At 35.4% G+C, this 24,927-nt stretch overlaps 2 protein-coding genes across 2 annotated transcripts; both read left to right on the top strand.

Annotated features, from left to right (window-relative positions):
• Positions 1-3,240: 3,240 nt before the first annotated feature.
• On the top strand, positions 3,241-3,893 carry LOC132278811 (uncharacterized). Its single transcript, XM_059780709.1, has one exon. It carries the CDS (start codon positions 3,305-3,307, stop codon positions 3,692-3,694), a length of 390 nt encoding a protein of 129 aa, XP_059636692.1. The 5' UTR covers positions 3,241-3,304; the 3' UTR covers positions 3,695-3,893.
• Positions 3,894-8,315: 4,422 nt separating this feature from the next.
• LOC132279973 (GTP-binding nuclear protein Ran-3-like) lies at positions 8,316-18,979 on the top strand. Its single transcript, XM_059782059.1, has 8 exons — positions 8,316-8,469; positions 8,800-8,869; positions 9,371-9,427; positions 9,611-9,728; positions 14,204-14,293; positions 14,419-14,598; positions 14,684-14,761; positions 18,692-18,979. The coding sequence occupies exons 1-8, from the start codon at positions 8,467-8,469 to the stop codon at positions 18,759-18,761; spliced, it is 666 nt and encodes a 221-aa protein (XP_059638042.1). The 5' UTR covers positions 8,316-8,466; the 3' UTR covers positions 18,762-18,979.
• Positions 18,980-24,927: the final 5,948 nt, after the last annotated feature.

Here is a 24,927-nt window from a genome sequence, read left to right as displayed (position 1 = left end):
CTTCATATTCTAATAGTATAGAAAATATATAATATTAAGTACCTGGCCAACTAATGGGCCAGTGGCCTAATAGTATCAAGCTCTTACTAAAGGAAGATTAGGAGTTCAAGCTTTTTACCGAGAGTTTTTTTTTTTTTTTTTTTTGTCCAACTAAACAAGGATATCAAGTAGAGATAATATATGTTGTATGTAATATATATTGGTAATGGGCTCCTATGTTTTTGTAAAACATTTTGGGTATTCTTCAAGTATGTAATATATATTGGTAATGGGCTCCTATGTTTTTGTAAAACATTTTGAGTATTCTTCAAGTATGTAATATATAATGGTAATGGGCTCCTATGTTTTTGTAAAACATTTTGAGTATTCTTCAAGTATGTAATATATATTGGTAATGGGCTCCTATGTTTTTGTAAAACATTTTGAGTATTCTTCAAGTATGTAATATATATTGGTAATGGGCTCCTTTTTTTGTAAAATATTTTGGGTTTTCTTCAAAGAGCTCGAAATGCCCAAATTGAAATTTTGGGTCCCATAGTTTCAATGGTGGTCCGCTCCTGCTAGTGATTTGCCAATGTTAGTTCTTGGTTCTTTACACGAAGCATTGCAGAAGATATATATATATATATATATCATTCGTGTTGGGTCATTGCTTGATATCCAATGATAGACTTTAAAACAATTATTTCATACAAAAAATAATTTCAAAGATTTCGATGCGAAACAAGACTCCCGTAACACAAGTTTTCTTCACCTTCCAAGTTCAACGTTGGCGTTCACGAGACGAAAATGCTCTCGTTTGTTTGAAATGCGAATGTGCATTTCAAATCTCAACTCTTTACTATTCAAATCTGACCCACCCCACATAACAAAAGTTACTTGTCCTTCCCATAACTCCAAAACTCTCTCTATCTTCCTATACATATACAGACATGTCAACTGCATCAATTGTTAACATCGAATAGTCCTAAATTGAATTTTCAAGGTATCTAAACACGAGCAAAAATTCTCTGCGTGTACTTATACAAGTTCGGTGGCATGGAATTGAATTGAGATTACTTGTCAACATATGTATTAAAAAAAATAAAAAAATAAAAAAAAAAGACACAGCTTAAACAAGCATAAGACTCTAGAACAAGAGAAAAATTTTATTGCCCTGTTGCTTCGTGCAATGAACGCATTCAACCATTTATTATTGGGCTAGTGTAATATACGCGTGAACATGCATATTACATGAAAAATCTGAATACTTTTGTTGTATGGTGTAACTGACGTAATAAAATTTATCTTGGTAAAAAACAAATGATTATGATCAAGTTAACCTTGGTGTTAGCACTCTCATTACCGCACGTATCATATACTAATATAGTATTACCACTGCTGAGAAAGCAGAGTACCTTTCTGTTTTGCACTTCGCAGTTCTGTACAATAATATGCATGTTGATCATATGTGCATGTCAGAATGTTTATCCAAAACATAAAGATATACGAGCTAGGATTTCAATTCAGGGACATAGCGTAAAAATAAAAAAAATCGAACAAACATGAAAATAAATAAAAAAAATTCAATTCCACAAGACAAAAAATAAAAAAATTATTGCAAAACAATATGCTAAATCAATTAGTAATATAAGAAATATAAGTAGTTGACTATAAGAACTAAATTTTTTTTTAGTAATTAATATTTTCATTGAATATAGTTGTAACTCTTTGTATTTTGAAAATGACGCATGAAAATTTCATCCATTGGTGCAAAAAAAAAGAATTTTAAGTAGAGAAAAAAAAAAGAGAATAAAAAGGAAAGAAAAATATAAAGATATTTGAAAGAAAAAAAAAAAAAAAAAAAGACTGTGTAACTTTTGAAAAAAAAAAAAAAAGGACTGTGGCCAAAGGCCCAAACACAGGCTCAAGCTGGAGGAAAGGCCCAACTAAACAAGAATATCAAGTAGAGATAATATATGTTGTATGTATAATATATCTTGGTAATGGGCTCTTTGGGTTTTCCTCATGGAGGTCGAAAGACCCAAATTAAAAATATGTTTAGTTCCTTTCTTCTTTTCACGAAGCATTGGGCAGAAACATATATCATTCGTGTTGAGTCATTGCTTGATATCCCCAATGATAAACTTTCAAACGATTATTTCATACAAAAAAAAAAAAAACATACTCCTTTCCAATTTAACTGTCACTTATGAGGGGAGTAAATTTTAAAGAAACACATGACCCATGCATTTCTCTCTGAAAAGCTACTAACTTGTTTTTTTAAGTTTTGATTCAACTTTAAAATTTTAAACTAAAAATAATATATATGAAAAAATATGAAATATATTATTTGAAAAAGAAAAGTGGACTACTACCTATTATTTTGGTGCAAATAAAAATAAAAAAAAAATATGACACTTATTTTGAGACAAAAAAAATAACTAACTCGTTATTAGAACCATGAATTTGGTCGGACAGACTTTTTGGGAAACCAACAATTAAATAGTCCGATTCTGAAGAGGCCGGCGGGCCGTCACGAGGCGACTATGCTCGCATTTGTTTGAAATACGAATGATTCTCAATTCTCAAGTCTTTTACTATTCAAAAAACTCATACTGTTCAAATTGGACCCACCCGACAGCCCATGACTAAAGTTTACTTGTCCTTCCCATACCTCCAAAACTCTCTCTATCTTCCCGTACACACACAATAGGAAGAAACAAAAAAAAAAAAATACGAGCCGCCTACGTCAATTGTTAGCACCGAACAATCCTAAATTGAATTTTCAAGGTATATAGACACGAGCAAAATTTCTCTACCGTGCGTTATACTTTTCAATTGACTTATGCTAAGTTTGATTGTATGAAATTGAATAGAGATTACTTGTCAATATATGTATTAGTGAAAATACAAAAAATTAAAAATAAAAAACCAGCTTAAGTGAACATAACTCTAGAACAGGAAATGATTGTAAGAGTTAACCTTGGAATTAGCACCCTCACCACTACACTAATCCATACTACTACCGAGAAAGCAACAGCAACGGTACCTAAACCATTTGCAATTTTCTGTTCTTTAATATTTAGCAGCACACGGTTTGACCAAACCTTTAAATGGGACAACAGCGCAATAGACGGTAAGTAATACACTTACGCGTTTCAATTTTAACCGCCACGTGTACAATCTTATCTTTTTCCCCTCACACGTGACTTAACCTCTTTATAAACTGCACAGTACCTCTCCACGAGAAATCCACCAAAGCTACTTTTCATCATCACTCTAAAACACTACTCTCTCTCTCTCTCTCTCTATCCAGCAGAAAATGGCAGCCAATCTTATAGCATTCAGACCTGTCGGAGTTCAAGCATGCGCAACCTCCAGCCACCGCAAGACTGATCTGCGCGCCAAAAATTCTTCCTCTAATTTCTGGACGCCGCTGTTCGGGTGGTCCTCCGAACCGGACTACATTGATTCCGAGAATAACTGCAACAACGAGGAGGTGCCAGATTTCACAGCGAAAGTTGAGGCCAAGTCGGACTCGGTTGTTGACCCGAAACATCCCAGATCTCGGTTCGCACCGGGTTGTTTCACGGAAGAGAAGGCAAAACAGCTCCGGATGATGACGAAGGACACGGAGTCGTTTCACGACATCATGTATCATTCCGCCATCGCTTCACGCCTTGCTTCCGATTTCTCGAACAGGCCCAATTAATCTGTAATTTTTTGAAACGGCCGTCTCGACAACTATCTCTTTCTTTTATTTTTTTGTCCCCAAAATTTAGAAACTGAGATGTCAATAATCCGATGATGTGATCATCAAATGATGTATGATTTAGTTTTAATTTTGTATATGTAAAATGTGTATGTATAGCAGTACAGATTCATAGCTACTCCTATTTGAGTTTTTGATCTGTGATGATGATCGTGATGGCTTATTCATTCATAATTTTCATCTATTGTTTAATAAAATAATTGAAGACATTGACATAAAGCAGCGTTAGGCGTTGGATGACAGATCAACGACACTAATGTTGCATAACTTCGTATTTAGGGGAACGGTTGGATGATCTGGGTCCCATTACATGTCTACTCCTGGTCGTACCATTTCGACGGTTTTGATGTCTGCAGTATGTGGCATTGGACCATGTGGGTCCACACAGGGAATGGTATGATGAGCATGGAAGCCCATCCATCGACATGCTCAGTTTATATATTTTGGGTTCGGAGTCATTTCTGACTCGGATGCAAGAACTTTTTAGACAAGACAATAATCTAATATCATCACTGGTGTGTTGGCTACGCTTCTTTGTCTGCCCTTGTGGGTCGCTTTTTTTATAGTCACGCTTGGTCAGTATAATGGTGTACCTGGTTTCTCTTTCTGGTCTTTTTCTCTACTCACTTTCATTTTCTTTTTGACCTGTTCCAATCATAAGTTTCTTTATTCTTCTTGGAGTGAGCGGCATCTGGAGTGGTTTCTTGGGTGCTTTTTGTTCTTTTGGTGGGCTATGGAGTGGATGATGGTAATGGATCATACTATCCTTGCTCAGTTTCAAGGTATGACCCTGACTCAACAAGAAGGAGCCAATTGTGTCGTCGGTTGATGATATAGCCCATGCTCATTTCAAGGTATGACCCTGACTCAACAAGAAAAGGAGCCAATTGTGTCGTCGGTTGATGATATAGCCCAGAGTGATCACCTATGCCACTCTAGTCTCTTTGGGAAGGTGTGGGTCTCAAAAATTACTATCTTAGAGCATCTCCAATGGAGCTGCCACATGGGCTACCAATTCAAAATATAGTAAGTTGGTTTAAAAATAGACTCTTCAATGCAATGCTATTTTGGTTGCTATTTTTTAACTTTACTATTTCTTATGTCAATTGCAGCACAAGAAATAGCAGTAGCTATTTCATAGAGAGATAAAGAAAGGGGGGGTTCAGATATATATATATATATATATATATATATATATATATATTGTGTGTGTGTGTGTGTTTATGATCATAAAAAATTTCACCAAATAAGAATTAGTTTGCAAAACAAGAATTACAAACTTTGATTACAGAAAAAAAAAAATAAAAAAAATAAAAAAATTACAGACCTTGATCATAAAATAGAATTATAGAAAAAAAAATTAAAACAAAACCCATACATACAAGTTAGCAGTTGCAGAGAAAGGGGAGAAAGCTTGAGATAGCGGCTGAAGCTTGCGAACGCGAACCCAAATTGGAACAACGGGATATGGAAACTGAAAGATATGGGTTTTGATTTTTTGAACAATCAGAAATGATATGGCCGATATGGGTTTTGATATAGCTAATAGGTTTTGGATTTTTGATTCTCGCAGACAGTAAGATAAAGTTAAATATATGGGTTTAAAACATCTTATTCTTGTAGATTATGTAGTTTGCGGTGGCAGAGGGGAGGGGAGGGGAGGGGGGGGGGGGCAATTTCAGAGTTGTGAACAAGTGAATAGAGATGGAGGCAATTTGTGAGGCTGAAATGATTTGCCCTAAAACTATATATATTTGGGAGGCTGAAATGATTTGCCCTAAATATATATATATATATTTTTAATATTAATATAATCAAATATATATAATATACATATATATATTGTATATATATATATATATATATTTTTTTTTTTTTTTTTGTCTTTTTTTGACCAGATATTTTAGATTTTTGATTCTTTTTAATTAAATTTAATTTTAGTTTCCTTCTAATATCTACAACTTGACTTGGAATGTGCCTAATATTAACATTACTGATGCAAATATGAATGGTGGAAATGGTAGTTGAAAAAGAATAGTGGTTGTGTTAAAAAATAACATTTTCATCGTTGGAGCAGAATTGCTAAAATGTACCATTTTAATACTGTAGCGCTGTCAAAATATAGATTTGGTATCCGAATTTGGCATTTTAGCATTGGAGATGCTCTTAGTGGGGGGCAAAGTTTACCTTCGGTAAACTCTTTAACAAATTACGGCCTAAAGCTCAACAATAGGATGCTCTGTCCAAACGGTTGTAGGTATTCAAAGTCGCACATAACTTGTTTCAGCTGATTATCCCAGATGCTAGTATTCGTCAGCGTATACTTGTTGGGTGTCCATGGCTTTTTGATGGCCATCTTGTGGTTGCTTGGGGATTCTTATCATTTGGGGTCCTCCCAGTCTTTTGCTACTAAGTTAGCTCTGTTTGTGGGTGCTAGTACTCCCATTTTTAATGACAATGTCTAGTCTGTTTGTTGTCCTGATAGTGGTCGTGCTTTAGTAGGGGTGCGTTTGTTTTGGATGGTTTTGTGGTCGTTTTTGCTTTAGTCTATGTCTTAGGGTCTTTATCTACCTATGTTTCTCTTTTGTAGTGGTGGTTGTTCTTCTATAGCTAGCACATTTTCTTTGGATTGTCAAGACTGCTAATCTTGACTATAAGAGGTGCTAGTTAGTTTTCCGGATGGTTTTGTGTATGTTGGTGTTTATTGTTTTAATTCTATGCCTGTGATCGATGTTCTTATTTGTAAATGTCGTATGGCATTTGGCTTGTTTCTTACTAGGGTAAAAAAAAAAAAAAAAAATCCTGTACCATATCGAATAAACATTGATCTTGTTCTCGATCACATAGCACCTTATAGGTTGTGTTTTGTTATTTTAATTCTAATAATTGATTATGGAGAAATTCTTAAAATGGTATGCAATTTGTATTTTTTGTTTTGGTGAGATACTATAATATTGAACAGTGAAAAAAAAAATATTTGGTAAAAAGTGTTTTATTTTGTGACACGTTTAATGAATAATGGTCAAAAATTGAAACACCAATTTGATATGTTACTGCAATATTTTTTTTACGAAAAAAAAAACTCTTAAATGACATTTTTAAACAAACCATTATATTTTCAAACCTGTAATACTTTTATAGCAAATATTTTTTTTGTTTTTAAAAAATTTTGACGTCACCAAACATTCTTCTGTTTACTATTCAAAATAGTTTACAACAAAACACTTGTTTTGTTTTATTTTGGATTAAAAAAAAAAAAAAAATGTATACTAAATAGCCCAAATTAATAATATATTGACACCAATGATTTGGTATCAATATTGCAGTTGAGAGACTTCTAATTATGAAAATGGAGGAGTGGGCAAAAAGATAGGACTGCAACTTCGGTGGGCTAACAGTGAGCTTAGCATGAAAATTTTCAAAATTAACAGCATTTCTTAAATTTCAAAATTGCTTTTTCTATTTGGAATATGTGACAAACCATAACGATGCAACCTTATCACGCCAATGCCAGCTCTCAATAGTTATATTATAAAATTGGTCGCATGCACGAGAATGGGTGCTTCCACAAAGCACCATCTGATCATTTCAAGACAAGCCCCACCAATTAAAATTTTTTATTGTTTTTTCAAAGCAAAAGGCCCACCAATTTAAATCAAAATCTCACTTTCTTAGACCCTAAAACATGAACAAAGCACCATTTGCCGCAAGACTCGAACCCTAATTTCCTCTCTCTCCCCGAGGATTAAATATTTTATATTTTGGATTGAACTCAAGTTGAGTGTTAGAGTTGCTTTAGTTATTCTTGGACTTAAAATCCTCTACCGTAAGTTTTGAAAGTAGAAAGACAACACTAAATCACATATCTAAGTAATTTGTTTGTATTTCTTGAATAAACAAAATTCAAATAAAGTAAAGGTTCAGTTTTATCTCAAGACTATTGACATAATCGAGTGGAAAAAACAAATGTCGCAATGTTTTTGAATTACAACTAAGAATTGTAAGATCAAGTTTGTAATTATTGTGAAACGTACAAATGAATTTGAATGGCCATTGTGTTGCTTTCTGATTTGAATGCATTGGCATTGCAACCATACAAAAATGTTGTGTGAATATTAGTTTTCATATAAAAACTGGTTATATTAATTTATAGAAATATAAATTTATACGCTTTTTCCTGAAATTGTACAGATTTATATACTTCATGAAAAACATTTATATAAACTATAAACACCTCATAAATTAATACTGTCCTTGGTAAAACCTCAAAAATTAATACTGTATGTCTTACAAATAATTCACCTACTCAATTTGCTTCTATTAAGTTATTAACTTTCACTTTGAAAAATAGATAAGATATTACTGAAATATAAGCCTGATTTTCAATAATCAAGATAAAATAATATGAATGGAAAAAAAGTCCTTTTGTTTTTATTTTTATTTTTTATCAACCCATTTGATATTGTTGTCCGAGCATTTGGTACGAGTTGTTTGGTTTAAATTCGAAATTGACCCGTCGCAGCTTGACAGAATTGTACAAGGGCCAAAAATGGAAAAAGAAAAAAAGAAAAACAGGTGCTGAAATATCTGATGGAGAGAGAGAGTGGCGTCAACTTAAAGCTCTCCTGTCTTTATATTAAACCCTCTTACACTTTGCCGCTGTCTCTCTGCAGTGTGCGGAGAAACTCTTGGCAGACAAATAATTAAATCAAATGGTATGTTTCAATTATAGTCTCTCTTCTAGTTTCTTTGCAATTCTCCAGTTTTCAATCGTTTTCTCACTCTACCCTACGATGTTGTTGATATCATGCTCTTTCGCTGAGGATTATGGTCTAGGGTTTGCATTTATTATCTTTGCTCTCGTATTTTGATTTCGATCTGCTTGTTTTGATTGAAAAAATTTCCTTTTATTTTTATATTTTTAATTTTATATATGCATGGGAATGGAGTCTTAGGGTTTATATATTTATTTTTAAAGCAAATGTTCTAGGTTTATGTATTTTTTCCTTATTCTAATTCTTGATTTTTTTTTTTTTGGTTCGCAGGCTTTACCTAATCAACAGACTGTTGATTATCCGAGCTTCAAGCTTGTGATTGTTGGTGATGGAGGAACTGGTAATTGATTTATAGATTATTTATTCTTTCATTTGGAATCTTCATATTTGTTCCCCTAGACAGTGCAGTAGAGACTTTGAGGGAAAAAATTCATGTAAAATTTTAGCATGGACTGCCTTTTCTGTGATATATTCATAGTCAAAGCTACTCACCGAGGAAAAAAAAAAAAAACCTAATTCAGCTAATTGAATACTTTACTTAATCTTCCCAGTAGAATACTTGTTGACATCATTGGAGCGTTAACAATCTGTTTGATTTCCCAAGAAAAATGAGGGAAGCAAGAGGAAAGTGTCAATGTGAAATCATTTTCAAGAAGCGTTTTTTCATCTACCTCAATTTTTGTAGAAATCCAAATGAGTTGAAGGATTATCAATTTTTTTTCAACCCAGAAGAAATTTACATGTTTACTTTCTATTTGGAAACAACTGGGCATTCAGATGTTTGATATATTTGGTTTCGAGACAGTGGTTTAAATGATGCTGAGTGTTTTTAATTATGCAGGGAAAACAACATTTGTGAAGAGGCATCTCACTGGTGAATTTGAGAAGAAATATGAACGTAAGGAATTTGTTGTGCCCTCTTAGTTATGGTCCTGTTGTTAATTGTTTCATTATTTATTCATGGTTGTATTTTTAATTGGAGAAGGAACATAATGATTCTGTCCTCTCCTTTTGAGGGCTTTTTGTTTTTTGTTTTCAACATGCGTGTGTATTGTTTTGATATGTATTTCTTTGGGTGCAGCAACCATTGGCGTTGAAGTGCACCCACTGGACTTCTTCACAAATTGTGGGAAAATTCGATTTTACTGCTGGGATACTGCAGGGCAAGAGAAATTTGGTGGCCTTAGAGATGGTTACTAGTAAGTGGTTTTTGTCAGCGACTACTATTTTACATTTAGATAGCATTTTATTTGTCTATATTTAGCTGTTCCTTATCAATTATCAAAAAACTTGTAAGTGGGTTTTATATGTTTCCCCTAATGATACCTTTTATGGTTTGGTTTGGAGTTATCATGGCTCGAACACCCTCACAACCAACCAAGCTCCATAAGGTGCTTGACTACTGTGGTATTCGAAACCGCGGTGTGTGCCATAACTTACTACCATTTAAGCACCTATTGTGCCATAACATTTTGAAGTCTGACAGTTATATTGCAAAACGAAACATCAATGCCAAACTATGCATTGGTGTTATTATTTATTTGGGTTGCATGTTTATGGTACATGGGATTTAAATTTAGCTCATAATTAGTAGTTGGTTAGGATTTCTTCTTTTTATTTGTTTTTGTTTGTTTGAAGTAATGCAGATTCATCTTGCTTGCTTGACCATGTTATTTACTTCTACTTCTATCTTGCAGTCAATGTTGGGTCTCTATTCTCGAGTACCATTTTGGTCTATTATGAAATGTAAATGGACATTGGGATTTTGGGCATCGACATGGTTTGCTATTATAGCCCAATTTTTATTTTGGGCATCTACAGGGTTTGGTGCCCTAATACCCAATGGCCGCCAAGTGCAAAGCTAAGTAAAATATGGGAACTCCAATTGAAGAAGAGGGCTTGCAAATTTGTTCAGCATCATCATAATCCACATGTTTGATCATGAAAAGCCAAGAGGATAGCGATAACAACACCAAACCCTGATATAACAATAGGGCAATACCTAGTTAGCAGTGTCTCAAGAGCACTATTATAGTGGCATCTTAATATTAACTTATATACATTCACAAACACAAAGGGAAAAGAAAAGAACCGAAGTACAAACAAGGACAGCATGAATGTATAATAACATGGTCAAGCAAGCAAGATGAATCTGCATTACTTTAAACAAACAGAAACAAATAAAAAGAATAAATCCTGACCAAATACTAATTATGAGCTAAATTTAAGTCCTATGTACCATAAACATGCAATCCAGATAAATAATTAAAACAATACATGGTCTGTAGTTGATGTTTCGTTCTGCAGTGTAACTGTAAGACTTCAAAATGTTATGACACACACAGGACCTTAAAAGGTAGTAAGTTATGGCACTCACCGTGGTTTCAAATGTATAATAACTTGGTCAGTATTGTATGTGTGCTAATGATATGCTTGATAAGAAGAAGCTAAGTCATTTTTTTGTTTAGTGTTGAGATCTTGATATTGCTAGTGTTGGACAATCAATGATTAATTGTCAGGGTTTATTTGAGAAAATGTATAAGAGTATGTTAGTTATAAGGGATTCTCTTGCTGCTTTTCTCACATGGACTTATGGGGCAACATTGCTATATGACCTCACCCCACCACCATCTCTTACAAAGGAAAGAATTGTTTCTTCATCTGTATTTGGGAATTGTTCACTCTATTTTAACTTCTACCAAATTTTACAGCTACATTGCCTAGGATTATTGGGATTTTCCTGACTACAAATCTCCTAGGAATTTGAGTGCATTTCAATGTATAAGACGAGTATCACAAGTTACTACAATGTGGTCTTCTACTCTTGTTGAATACCTTGACTATTGCATGTCAATCTTAATGGAGTACATTTCATTCCTTTTGCTCTGGATAAGTGGAATTGATAATCTGTTTTTTAAGTTTGCTAACTGTGCATCATAATATCATGCAGTTGATTCTAAAATCATTGGTATTAGATATAGAACCTTGGCATGTATACGGAGTGAAAATTGGGGTATCAGTGGTTGGGAGGGAGGGAAAGTGTGAATTTAAAATACGATTGCATATTTTGTAAAGAGCTCCAGTTTATCTTTTTGGAGTCTGAACTTTACAATAAATGAAACATTTTATTTTATACATTAAAAGTAACTAATCTTGTGATGCTAGGGAAGCTGTTATTGGCAAAACTTTATTCGATGGTCCGATGAAAATATAGTAAATTCGCGTCGTGGTGGTTGAATTGTGGTTCTCTCTCGAGGCAAATGACAAATTTTGTGTGCTTCTAACTGTTAACATCTGGTAAATAGGGCCAGTTTATCTTTTTGGAATCTGAACTTTACAATAAATGAAACATTTTATTTTATACATTAAAAGTAACTAATCTTGTGATGCTAGGGAAGCTGTTATTGGTAAAACTTTATTCGATGGTCTGATGAACATATAGTAAATTCGCGTCGTGGGTGGTTGAATTGTGGTTCCCTCTCGAGGCAAATGACAAATTTTGTGTGCTTCTAACTGTTAACATCTGGTAAATTGGGTTTCTTGCACCAGGTGTGAAAAAAGCCAAAATCTCAGTTCATCAATTAATTGATCAAATACTGGCCAGTATCTCACTATCTCAGCTCATGAACTGCCATAGCTAATTTATGTATTAATGTTCTTTTCGAAAGAGAAAATATCAGTTGATTTCAACAAAAGTATCTAGATGGAACTCAAATTGCGAGGATCTAATTTACCTTCTTGTGGAATGAGGCCTGTTATGGGTTCTTTTCCCCTTCTCTTTTCGTTTTTGTTTCTTGTTACAAGATATTCGGTCAGGAATGTTCAGACTGATATTTAAAAAGCAATGTTGTAGGTTTAATAGATTAGTGACGAGCAATTGGAAAATGTATTCAAATGGTTGTTAATCATTTAATCATTTCATTGAGAAGCCAAAGAAATGGATTATATGGTATTTCCCTTGCTCTGAATGACTGGAATGGTGATCTAATTGTGGTTTTATATTGGGTTGTCACAATATCATTTTTCTCTGTTGCATGATTCATCCCATCCAAATTTCTGTCTCATGCTGAAATTACTGATGAAGTGGTTACAACTTGGGTAGGACAGTAACTATCCTTCTATTGTTCTATTTTTCATTTGATATTTGGTGTCATAATTGCGATACTGACATACTGTTCTATTGTTTTTTTATGGGTATTATGTGCTGAGAGAAATAAAGCCTAATAATAATAATGTTTATGATTATTATTAGGGTAAATTGCACTCACACCCCCTGAGTTTTCGGTCAACGCTACTCAGTGGACAGTCAACGCGAGTTTACATTGACACCCTTAAGCTTTCAAAATCTTGCATACACACCCCCTCCCGAACTTAAAAAGACTTAAATGCCCATTAGTTAGTGTCAACAATTAGTTTTTAATTATAAAATGACCTAAATGCCCTTTGACTCATTAATCCACCCTTTCCTTCATTCCATCAGCACGATCACCATCACCCCCAAAGTGTCGCGGCGGCACAAAGCCAGTCCGGTGGACTCCCCACCACGGTGTGGCACCAGATTGAACCTTAATGGATTCTTGTTGACATTGTCATCCGTTCGATTCTCAATCGACATATCCAAATCTCCCAGCCGTTCGATGACTGTCAGGCCGCAAGATCAGATCGGAGCCGTTGAAGGATTGAATGCTGCCGATGACGAACTCCTTGGTTCGAATCGGAGCCGTTGAAGGAGATTGGGTGAAGTGTGCACTAGCAACGTTGATTCAACCTTTGTCACATCAACAGAGGCATAGACTGTGGTGGTGTTGGCACCGCCTCCGCTACGGCCACCGTTGGAGGTATACTGCTCGATTGATTTCTTTGATGAGAAATGGGTCATGCATGTGAGCAATGCCTCATTGAAAGGGCTGTGTGACGATGACATAGCAAGCTTCGGCAGATTCGGCGATCTTGGCCTGGTCGGAGTTGGTGACTTCGACAATTGCTCCGTCGCGAAGCATTTGGGCTAGTCCGAAGGCGTGTTTGGTGTGGCGGTGGTTGTGGTGGTGGTGTGTGTGGCGGCGGTGGTGGTGGTTGAGAGCCTGAGAGGGGATTTGTGTGACGATGACACAACAAGCATTTGGGCAAGTCCGGAGGTGTGTTTGGTGTGGCGTCTTTGGCGTGGCGGTGGTTGTGGTGGGTGTGGCGGTGGTTGTGGTGGTGTGTGTGTGGCGGTGGTGGATGAGAGGGGATTACAGAATAATATGATGAGGGTTATTTTTTTACCTGAGGGTAAATATGACTTTTGAAACCTCAGAAGATGTTATTGTAAATTTGTGTGTTGACCGTGCGTTGAGTGGCGTTGACTGAGAGTTCAGGGGGGGTGAGTGCAATTTACCCTTATTATTATTATTATGATTATTATTTCATTTGTGAATTTATTTCCCCATTTCTTATTTCATTTTGAATTTATGTAAATTTCATCAATTTTTTTGAGATGACTACAATTTTATTACCTATTTTAGCTGCATTGTTAAATTGTTTTGATTAAAATTTATTGTAATACTTCCATGTTGTCGCATCAATTTCATGCTCAATTGTGGTGTAGGGTGTTACCGCATGGAAACATTTATTTCCCCTCTTATATCATTGTTCTTTGTGATTATTGATTTAACGCTCCTTTTTCTATTTGCAGCATTCATGGGCAATGTGCAATAATTATGTTTGATGTTACTGCCCGGTTGACCTACAAGAATGTGCCCACATGGCACAGAGATCTTTGCCGGTGTGTGAAATAAAATTTTGAAATGACTTTCTTCTGGATTCTAAGTGTGATGTAGTTGATCTTCCCTTTTGATTCCTAAATAATGATTACGATCGTTGACTTTTTTTTTTTTGTGGCAATCATAGTGTCTGTGAAAATATACCCATTGTTCTTTGCGGAAACAAGGTTGATGTGAAGAACAGGCAGGTTAAGGCAAAGCAGGTTACATTCCACAGGAAGAAAAATCTTCAGTACTATGAGATATCCGCTAAAAGTAACTACAATTTTGAGAAACCTTTCTTGTACCTTGCCAGGAAGCTTGCGGGGTAAGAAAATTATATAGTATTTTGCTTTTGGTTTTCAATTACTCTGGATCATACCAAATGTTGGTAATTGCTTTTGTGCTGTTAGGGATCCCAATCTCCATTTTGTGGAGTCTCCTGCACTCGCTCCTCCAGAAGTACACATAGACATGGCTGCACAACAACAGTAAGAACTTTGTTCCCACAAAATCTGCTATACTTGTTCTTAGATTTTGTAGTCAACTCTAATAATAAGCAGCTGTAATGATCACTGGAAGTCCTTAAACTTGCAGCTGTGTCATATTAAAAAAATTATAAATGGAAAGTAATCATTTGAATTAACTTTATTAGCACAACAAAAGCAAACAACCTGATTCTTTAGAGAGCTCATTCCTAAAACTGCTAACCTTGAAATTGATCAAAATGAAACATGATTGTGCTACTTGTGTAAAGAGTAATCATACTTAAAATCCTGGTATTGAATTTATTTGGAGGGATTGTGATGGGTGATCGATAGCTTTTATATAAAAAAATCACTTATTAAAAACAAAAGCTTTTATATAAAAAATTGACATGAAAATTGTATTACAAAATCACATTTTATTAAATTAGAAGTGGTAGAGATAAATTGTGAAATGTGATCATATATATATATTTTTTGATAAGTGAAATGTGATCATGTATTTGTGCGCAATTAACAATAAATAGTTCAGGAGATGATCAAGAACACTTGGTTCTTGTGATTTGGTCCTTTGAGTCATTAACCTAGTTTTTTGTTGATAAAATGAGCTACAAGTTTATCTTCCTATTTAGTTTATTCAATAACCTATGGAGGAACCACCATGATTCCATTTATAGATAATAAATAATGCATTATTAAGCAATCACTAGGTCTTTTGGAAAAATTAAGTTACTATATTATACTTATTAGAATTATCTGTATATGTATGTAGAACACACGAAAGTGCAAATGTTCACATAAAGAACATTTTCACATTTCATGTATTGGTCAATGAAAGTGTGAGAAAACAAATAGGTGTAGCACCCATTAATGAGAAAATTTGAGAGAGTAAACTTAAATGGTTTGGGTTAATCGGAGACCTAGTTATGCTCTAGTCAAAAGAGGAAGACTAGTTGTAATAGAAGGCAAGAGGCAGAGTGGGCTACCAAAAATAACATGGGATGAGGTTATTAAAAATGATTTTAGTTAAAGCGAATAACAATGTGTTTTGGGTTAGAGAGGAGGAGGGGAAGAAAAAGAAAGGAGAATCTGATGGGTGCCAAGGAGAAAGTGGAAGATGGTTGAGAGGTCATATCTAGACTATAAGAAACAAAACAACGGGACAAGATTGAGATCGTTGATAAACCTGAAAAGGAGGATTAGAAGATGGATCCAATGACTTCGGAGGCAAACGACGATTAGAAGGTGAATCCAATGGTATTGGAAGGGTAAGAGAAGATATGGAATGCTTCCCCTCACAAATGCTAACGAGATGCTGAAAAGAGAGCATGGGACTTAAAAAAGGTAACTTCTGCACTTACACAGTATCACTGAGATTCAGGACTATAACAACGGTACCCTTTTTAAGAATGAGAATATCGAAGAAAAACGCATGTACGAGAACGCGGTGATAGTTTGTCTCGACCACGATCCAAGATATGAACAGAGTCTACACAACCAAGGACACGAGGAATGAGTTGAAAAGGAGAGACACCAGGAAATAAAAGAGAAATAGAAGTTTGGTTATTCACTACTGCAAAGGGCATGCGATTATTATTGAGATAATAAGCAGTTAGAACATCATCATCCCAAAAATGTTTTGGCACTTGCATATTGAATAAAAAAAGTACGAGCAACGTCCAACAAATGGCTATGCTTTTGCTTAGCAACACCATTCTGTTGAGAAGTGTGAGCACAACTGGTCTGATGAATGATACCACGATCAGCACAAAAGGTTTTTATAAAATAAGCCGTGTATATAAGGCATTATTAGATCGAATAATTTTAATGTGCTTACCAAATTGAGTAAGAATTTCATTGTAAAATTTAGCAACAATACAAGGTAACTTAGATATCTCTTTCATAAAAAATGACCATATCATTTGAGAGTAATTGTCAACAAAGATCACAAAATTGAGGAATCTCTTCATACTGGCGGTTCTAGGACCCCAGATGTCCTTGTGGACTAAATCAAAGGACTCGGTTTAACGTCTATGACAACGATTTGGGAAGGAACTACGATGATGCTAGCCCAACTGACAAGCTTCACAGTCGAGAACAGAGATATGAATTACATAAGATTAGCTAACCGCAACTCTGCTAAAAATAGATGACCCAAACGAAAATGCCACTGAAGAGGAGAGACTGTATGATGTAGGACAAGAGAGCAGCCTTAAATAGCTAAGAACTCAAAGAATTCAGGGTCTGAAAGTTCAAGAACTAGGGCAGAAATTTGGAGTTTGATAGTAGAAATGTAGAAAACCAAAGGAGAAGTGGTTGTTAATTAAAATAAACAGAGCTATGGTTCAAAATATTAGTAGAGAGAACGGATTGAAAACAACAAAAACCTACTGGAATCACACCAACAGGTCCAGGTATCACACCTAGAGAAGGCCTCACACCCTCACAAATTGTGAATCACTGACAAAGAAATCTCAAAGATATTTTTATTCATTCCTTGACTGCCTCAGCAAGTTTACATCATACCCTTCTTATAGCAACTTATGACCCTCAGATTACCCCATGATTGAGGTAATCAAAAGTTGACTCTATAGCATAATAAAAGTAATCACCCCGTAATTGAGGTATTCAATATTTGACTATATAATAAAAGTAATTACTATGGACGGATGTAATTTGATTGAAATTGATGCAAGCTACCATAATTATGCAATTTGACCAAACCCCCCTAATTATGCAAGACTCCAAGTGGACCCATTGTCTAGCATGTGCCAAATTAAGGTTTGAGCCTTAGAACCCTCCTTGCCACGCCTTTTATATACCTTAAAAGGCTGCTGCCACTGTTCTCTATCACTGTCGCACTCAAAGTTGATGGCAAGCCAGGCTAAGGTTCAACTAGGATTCAGATAATGTAACCCATTCTCCTCATGCCTCGAACCAATCACCTTCTTTGCCCCAAGGTTTTGAAAACACGTGAAGTGGGAGAAAAGATTATGGAACAGTGTAATTTTATTGTCAATTGACTTACAAAAAACAAATTAAAAAGAAAATTAGGAACATAAAGACTGGAAGATAATGTTAACGAATTGGTAGGGTGAAGGACACCCTTCCCAAGGATATGGCACGAGGAATCACCAGCTAAAACAATGTGATGATTAATAGGATTTAAATCAGAGAAAAGTGATGATGTACCGACATATGTGAGCTATCTCCAGAGTCAATGACCAAGGTCGGAGAGGATTGAGCCGCACATGCAATGTTACCTGAATTAGTCAAGGTAGCAATAGAAGTGGATGGAAAAGTAGTTTGCAAAGTCTGAATAAGCTTGCTAAGTTGAGTAATGAGTGTATCACGAGAACCAGAATTAGAAACTACAAGTCCAGAAATGCCACAAGGCTGTAGTGGTTTACATTTCTTCTCATGTCGTCCACTAGGATAGCCACCACCACGGGAACCACGAGAACTAGCCCGAAAATAAGATTGTGGTTATTGTCAGCCATGAACAAAATTTAGACAAAAAAAATAAGGTGAACCAGATTGAAAAGCTACTGCCTTAGCACAAGTACTGGTCCAGACTCGAACCAAAAGCCAACAGTGAAGCTGAATTGCAATTTCAAAGGAAAATCCCGAAGCTCCAAGCAACCACAAACAAGTTCAGAATAAATAAAAGAGGTGTCGATTCAGTTTTTTCTTGCATCACGTATCGGTAGTGGATATTATATATAAATATATATATATATATATATATCCTCTTTTTCTTTTTAAAAAAATTGTATGTAAGAAATTGAAAAAGCTTTGGCTGAACGTAATTGGAGAAATACAATGACCTAATAGTTCTATGAATTATTTAATTTTGTATCTCTAATAGTTTTTAATCATTAGATAGTTCATAGTTGAATATATTCTCTTAAAATTTCCTTTTGTAAATTTTTACAGGCATGAGGCTGAGCTTGTGGCAGCGGCTAGTCAACCCCTCCCGGATGACGATGATGATGCATTTGAGTAAAGGGTTTGAACTGGAGAGGCTCCTGACTTTCTGAATTCTTTTTTTGGGCCGTTCACTTTGCCAGGCATTGTCTTATTCCCAAATTTTGAACATTAATTATAGGATTTTGCATATTATAGTTGGGTGCATGTATCAGTGAATGTATCAGTGACCATAGACGGTAGAAGTCATGAACTTCTAACCATTGTTGTTATATGGTTGTGTTTGTTTTGTTCTTAGGCTGTTATATGGTGGTTTGAAGTTTTTCTTTTTTCTTTTTTCTTTCCCTCCCTGATTTTTTACGCCCCACCCCCCCCCCCCCCCCCCACCTCAACACACCACCCACAAACATACTTGTGGAAGCCAGTGGTTAATTCGAAAGAAAGCATGAACATTGGAGAAATCCAACATTTTGCTTTGATCTCTCCCTCTTTGCATTTTTCACTCACTCTCCTATCAACGGACTTGTGCTTCTCTCAAAGGGGCAAGGCTAATTGTATTGAGACTCTTCTCGTCAAGGAGTCTACTAACTGCTACTATGAGTGATGGTACGTATTACCCGAAAAAATGAACATGGTTCCTCCATAATTTTTGGGTTGTGGTGAGCAAACAAAAGGGGCCAATGTCTTCCATTTTTTGTTTCTTGATGTTTGTCTTTATACCAATAGGGTGACTACGACTAGAAAAGTAACACGAACAAAGAAGATATGATCTGTCTGGTTTTGTTCTGTGACTCTAAAACCATACTACACCATTTGTTGATGGTATCAAATTGTGCTCCATACAGCTTTCAGTTTGAGGGTAGAAACACCACAGAAACACTGGAGATATGTGGCGCTCTCTCTCGTCTTTGCAATTGTAGTATTAGAAGACACTTACTCCATTGTTGCCTTACTTGGCCAAAATGACATTTGTTGCAGTCCCTATTCATGTCCGTTTAAATCGCACCTAACTGACCCTTTTGTTGTTGTAGTGCTAGGCTGGGCATCTACATCATTCCAACCAAGAGTTGGGTACGAAATTAAGCTAAAGCGTCTCTGCTACCATGTCAATGTACAAGATGGCAGAGGATGTCTCAAAAGGACAATTTCCAGGGGCCATTGCCACATGCATTTAAGGTATGGGCATTGAGTTGAAGGCATCAGTTATTTTCGCTGTCGGTGGTTGGTGGTTTGATCATCAAAGCCTCTTCTCTTTTCTTTTCGAAAGTCGCCTTCTACGTTACTATCATCCTCTATGAAATCTCTTTCGCTGTGTTTACTTCTTTTCTATGAAATGGCCAGCTATTTGATCATTCTTTCCATTTCCTTTTCGTTGTAGCTGCTCTCTTTTGTTTTTGATGACACACACACACACACACACACCTGTGTTTGTGTATTGATGTATAATGAAATTACGTAAAGTCCCATGGGGGTGTCCATGTAAAAACATGATGTCTAGGTATGATGTGTATGCAACATATATATATGTTGTATTTTTTCATATATATATATAGAGAGAGAGAGAGAGAGAGAGAGAGTGGGGTTAGGGCATTAATAATGAATTGAGATATCTAGCTCACATGGGCCATCACGTGACTGATGTGAAATTAATAGCATAAGGAAAAGCTAGGTGTGAAGAAAGGTCATGGTAGGGTAATGTCCATAATGATGATGAGAGAAGATTAAAGTAGGATAGGAGGGTGAGCCTGAGTTCCATGTAAATTTGTAGCAGGACATGTTGCGGAATAGTAGCATCCATGTGCTTTCGCATAAACAGGAGAATAAATTGGAGGATAGGAAACCAATTGTCATTGTCTGTGCCATATGCATGCATTAATGATTCTTTATAGTAGTAACCTGAATTCATTGCGAGCATTCAAAGTCGTCTGCCTCTCTCTCTCTCTCTCTCTCTGTCTGTCTGCGTGTTTGTGTGTGTGTAACACTCATTATGATTTTACTGTACAATGGTACTTCAAATTTTGGGGCTGCCTTTCTCGTAATCTTTGAACATGGTATATCATTTTGTATTTGATTGTAATATATATTGTTTTATACTATATGTTTGTGTTCTTACCCAGTATGCAATCTTTGAGAACAGGATGCAATTGCAGGCCTTTCTTCAATGTTTTCTGATACTTCGTTAGTAGTGTGTTTTACTGTGATAATTATGGCTGCTGCTGCTGCTTTTTATTTTTTATTTTTAGAAAAAAAAATTACAATCAAATAATTCCAAATCTGATAAAGCTACTTGAAAGTAGTTATATGTATCAAAAAATAAAATTAATATTTTGCAATAAATCTAGAAAGTAATAAAGCTCCCAAATTTGGATTTGCTGGTTTGGAGAGGAGTTATGATGCCGTATTGTCTGCTTGTCCATTTCCTGCTTCTCTTTAATACCCAACTATTTAAGGGTAAAGGTAGAGGTTACTGCTAGTATGTCTGTGTTTTAACCGTATTTACTTTAATTCCAATCCTTCATCTTGAATATATATATATAGATTACACAAATAACCACCAAATGGCTATTTACTGTTTTAAGTTAATGTGCGCTTCCCCCTTTGGTATCAGAGCCATTTGGTGGTTATTTGTGTAATCTATACTGTTTCTTTTCTTTCTTATATTGATCTGTTGATTCAGTTTTAACATTCTATTCACTGTTTCTCACTTTGTTATTCTATTTCCCTTCCTGTGAGTCCGGATCCAAACAGTAAGTCCTAGATCCAAACAGTAAGACCCAAGAGAGGCCTGAGCGGTGCGGCATGAGCGGATGAGCGCGTGGATAGGATTTAGATACCACTAAGAGAGAACCATGAAGATAGTCTGTTTTAACTAGTCAACCTATCAAGCATAGTGAGAGTCAAGCAAACATGAACAGGTTATTTAGATTTTCCTCCTCTATGAGCTCCAGATCCAGAGCCAGTACTAGTCTTCTTCCAATTCCAAACATAGTTAATGAAGAAAATTACTGAGTTGAAGATGTTAGTCTAGATTTTAGTGATTGGAACATCCCCAGGATTCCAACCAGAGAAATTTACAAAACCAGTTTCTTTAAGTCAACCTTCCTTAGTGATTATACAGTCAAAACCGTAGAACAAATTTATTCATTGTCTAAGGAACATGAAAAATGTCAGTTATTCACAGCTCAAGCAATCAAAAGTCACAGAGATCGTGGGTACAACTTTATACACGTAGGTCTAGTCCAAGTGGCAGTCAACCCATTCACTAATGTTGGTCTTAATACCTCGGTCCTCTTAGCCCTTCGTGATGCTAGATTCCTAGATTACAATGATAGTCTTCTGGGAATAGTTGAAACAAGTCTCTGTAATGGTCCAGTTCATTTCAATTGTTACCCTGATGTTACTCTCAGTCTCACTGATCCCCATCTACTAAAAGCTTTAACCCTTAATGTTAAAATTTCTGGTTACAAGATGCTCCCTGGATCACAACCCTTAGGTATGATCTACAGAATCTATTACAAAACCAGAAAAACCAACCTTAATGTCAACACCCTTAAGAAAGATATCAAAGGTCATACCCTACTCATTGAAAGTAGCACTCCAGATGCTAATATTCAATTTAAGAAAACTATAGCCTGGAAAGACATTTCTTTACTCAATAAATGGGTTCTTGAGAATGAAAACCATCCAGTTAAAATACAAAATGATTTTAGTCACCTTGATAGAGTTTAGGAATTTATTGACGGAACAGTCAGAATAAGTTTTGATGAACAACGCCTTCTGACTCGATCTCGCCCCTCTACTTCTTCCATTAGATCTGATGTACATCTAATGGACAGAGAAAGTGAAATTCCTCCTCTAGAAAGAAAAAAATTCTAGATTCCATCCGCAACCACAGGACACGAAGTTAAAAGGAATTCAAATCGAAGAACAAGTTGCTCACCCTTGCTATGTTCCTCCTAAACATAAATCTGAGCCTACCTCTCCTATTCCTTCTGATCTTATAGGCGAATTTAACACAATAAACCCTCAGTTAACTACCATAAGTAAACCTTTTAGATATAATCTTTCAAAATTACATAATGAATACTCTTCCCCTAGTAATAAGAAAATCGAAAATCCTTTCGCAAAAATCATACTGTCAAAGAACAACAACAGGTTCTCCATTATTGGCAAAGATTTATGACAGAATATCAACTAGAAATCAAAATTTTTGATTATCTGGAAAATTGTTATAATCAAGTCAATGTCTTCACCAAAGTTAATTGGAAAACTTCTGATACAACTACAGTTTCCTCTTCCCATCCTCCTTTGGAGAATGTAATTCTTGATCACATGGGAACTGAAATCGCTGCTTCTCCTTTAAAAACCAGTACCTCAGCTAATTCCAATACCAGAAAAATAATTGAACAAAATAATTACACCAACCAATATTTACACACCATTGATAACCAACTTGACAGGATTGAGCTCTCTCTAACTCAGTCTCCAAAACTTGCAGTCAAGCCTCCTATTACTCATCCCATAGAAACACCCATTATTTCCATGCCCACAAACAGGAAAGGTCTTCCACCTGCCTTGCCAGACCCTTATGTAATCAATCAAATTGAATCTATTCTCAAGTCCCTTGAAAAAGGTAAAGCCAAAGTCAAAGAAGAAAAAGATGAGAAAATTCTCACTGTCATGAATGATCCTGATAATTCTGATAGTTCTTCTTCTACTAGTTACCCTTCTGATATTCAGCAAATTAAAACTGCTTTCTCCAATTTTGAACTCAATCGTCTTACCAACATAAGAGTCAAACCTACCAGTCTCACCAAAAATTGGTGTCCTAGACCCACTCCTCCAGACCTCCAATTTGAGGAAAAGAATATTCAAAATCAGTTTTCTGTTTCTTCAGATAAACTCTATGAATGGAATATAGGTGGATTATCTGAACAAGAGATTCTTAATAAACTTAGTCATATATCTATGGTAGCCAATAATTATGTCACTACCTATAATCTAAGTCAACCAGAAATTGTTGATCTGCTCACTTCGGGATTCTCAGGAATGTTGAAGTCCTGGTGGGAAAAACATCTCACTGAAGAATCTCGTAATAACATTAAAAATGCTGTTTAAAGAGATAATAATGCTCTTCCTATCTTTGATGAAACTATAGGACGTGGTATCCCTGATGGAGTTAACACATTAATATATACCATAGTTGACCATTTCATTGGTACTCCAAGTAATATCACCTCCAGAATACATGACCAGCTTACCAATCTCACTTGTCCAACCATGAGTGATTTTCGGTGGTATAAAGATGTATTCTTATCCAGAGTCATGCTTAGAGATGATAGTAACAAACCATTCTGGAAAGAAAAATTCATTAATGGTTTACACAATCTCTTTGCCCATAAGATTAGAGATACTCTAAGTAAAGCCACAGATAGTATTGATTATGATAACCTTACTTATGGTAATATCATCAGCTTAATCCAAAAGGAAGGATTAAGGATGTGTATTAACATAAAAATAAGTAACCAGTTACAAGATGATAGGAAAAGAGCCAAATATGAAATGGGAACCTTTTGTGAACAATATGGTCTTCCCCCTATAGCTCCCTCAAGACAAAACTCCAAACCTCATAAGAAAGGTTATAAAGGTTGTCGTAGACACTACAAAAATAGAAAACCAGTATTCCCCAAAAACGAGTATTATTCTCAAAGGTCTAAACCTAAGAAGAAATCTAATAAAAAGACTTTTAAGAAAAATACCCCCACTACCACAGATGTTAGTAAAGTCAAATGCTACAAATGTGGTCGACTAGGTCACTTTGCAAAAGATTGCTATGCAAAGAAAAAGATCAGTTAGTTACAAATCTCCAATGAAGTTAAAGAATCCATCTACCAAATTCTCCAGTTAAAAGATACTGATGATAGTAGTAGTGATCCTGAAAATAGTTCTTCCTCTCAATCATCTGATAATTCTCTTAGTTCTCCTAACATTACCTTAGGATGTAAAGATAGTTGTTGCAATCCGAATAAGTCAATTAATGTTTTCACAAAAAATGATGAACAAGAACATCTACTTATTGATTTAATCAGTAAAGTAGATGACCCTGAGTTAAAAACCTTATATCTTAAAAACCTTAAGGTATTATTAGGCAACTCAGAACCTGAACCTTCAACAGTAAGTAAACCCAATTTTAGTTTATATAAAACTTTAGAAAAATTCAATAATAAGCCTAAAGAAGTCACTAT

Source organism: Cornus florida, unplaced genomic scaffold (genome assembly GCF_030987335.1).
Source record: "Cornus florida cultivar Cherokee Brave unplaced genomic scaffold, ASM3098733v1 CherokeeBrave_3.0.0_Hap2_Chr10, whole genome shotgun sequence".
In the NCBI taxonomy this organism is placed as follows: domain Eukaryota; kingdom Viridiplantae; phylum Streptophyta; class Magnoliopsida; order Cornales; family Cornaceae; genus Cornus; species Cornus florida.
The sequence above is the reverse complement of the archived record's forward strand: the minus strand, read 5'-3'. Positions and strand labels throughout refer to the sequence as shown.

What these genes read in the sequence shown, in the direction of transcription:
- LOC132278811 (XM_059780709.1), top strand. Translation starts at nt 3,305, where the DNA reads ATGGCAGCCAATCTTATAGCATTCAGACCTGTCGGAGTTCAAGCATGC.
- LOC132279973 (XM_059782059.1), top strand. An exon ending in ATTTGAGAAGAAATATGAAC is followed by an intron (nt 9,428 to 9,610) that starts GTAAGGAATTTG and finishes CTTTGGGTGCAG; the next exon opens with CAACCATTGGCGTTGAAGTG. An exon ending in TGGCACAGAGATCTTTGCCG is followed by an intron (nt 14,294 to 14,418) that starts GTGTGTGAAATA and finishes TGGCAATCATAG; the next exon opens with TGTCTGTGAAAATATACCCA.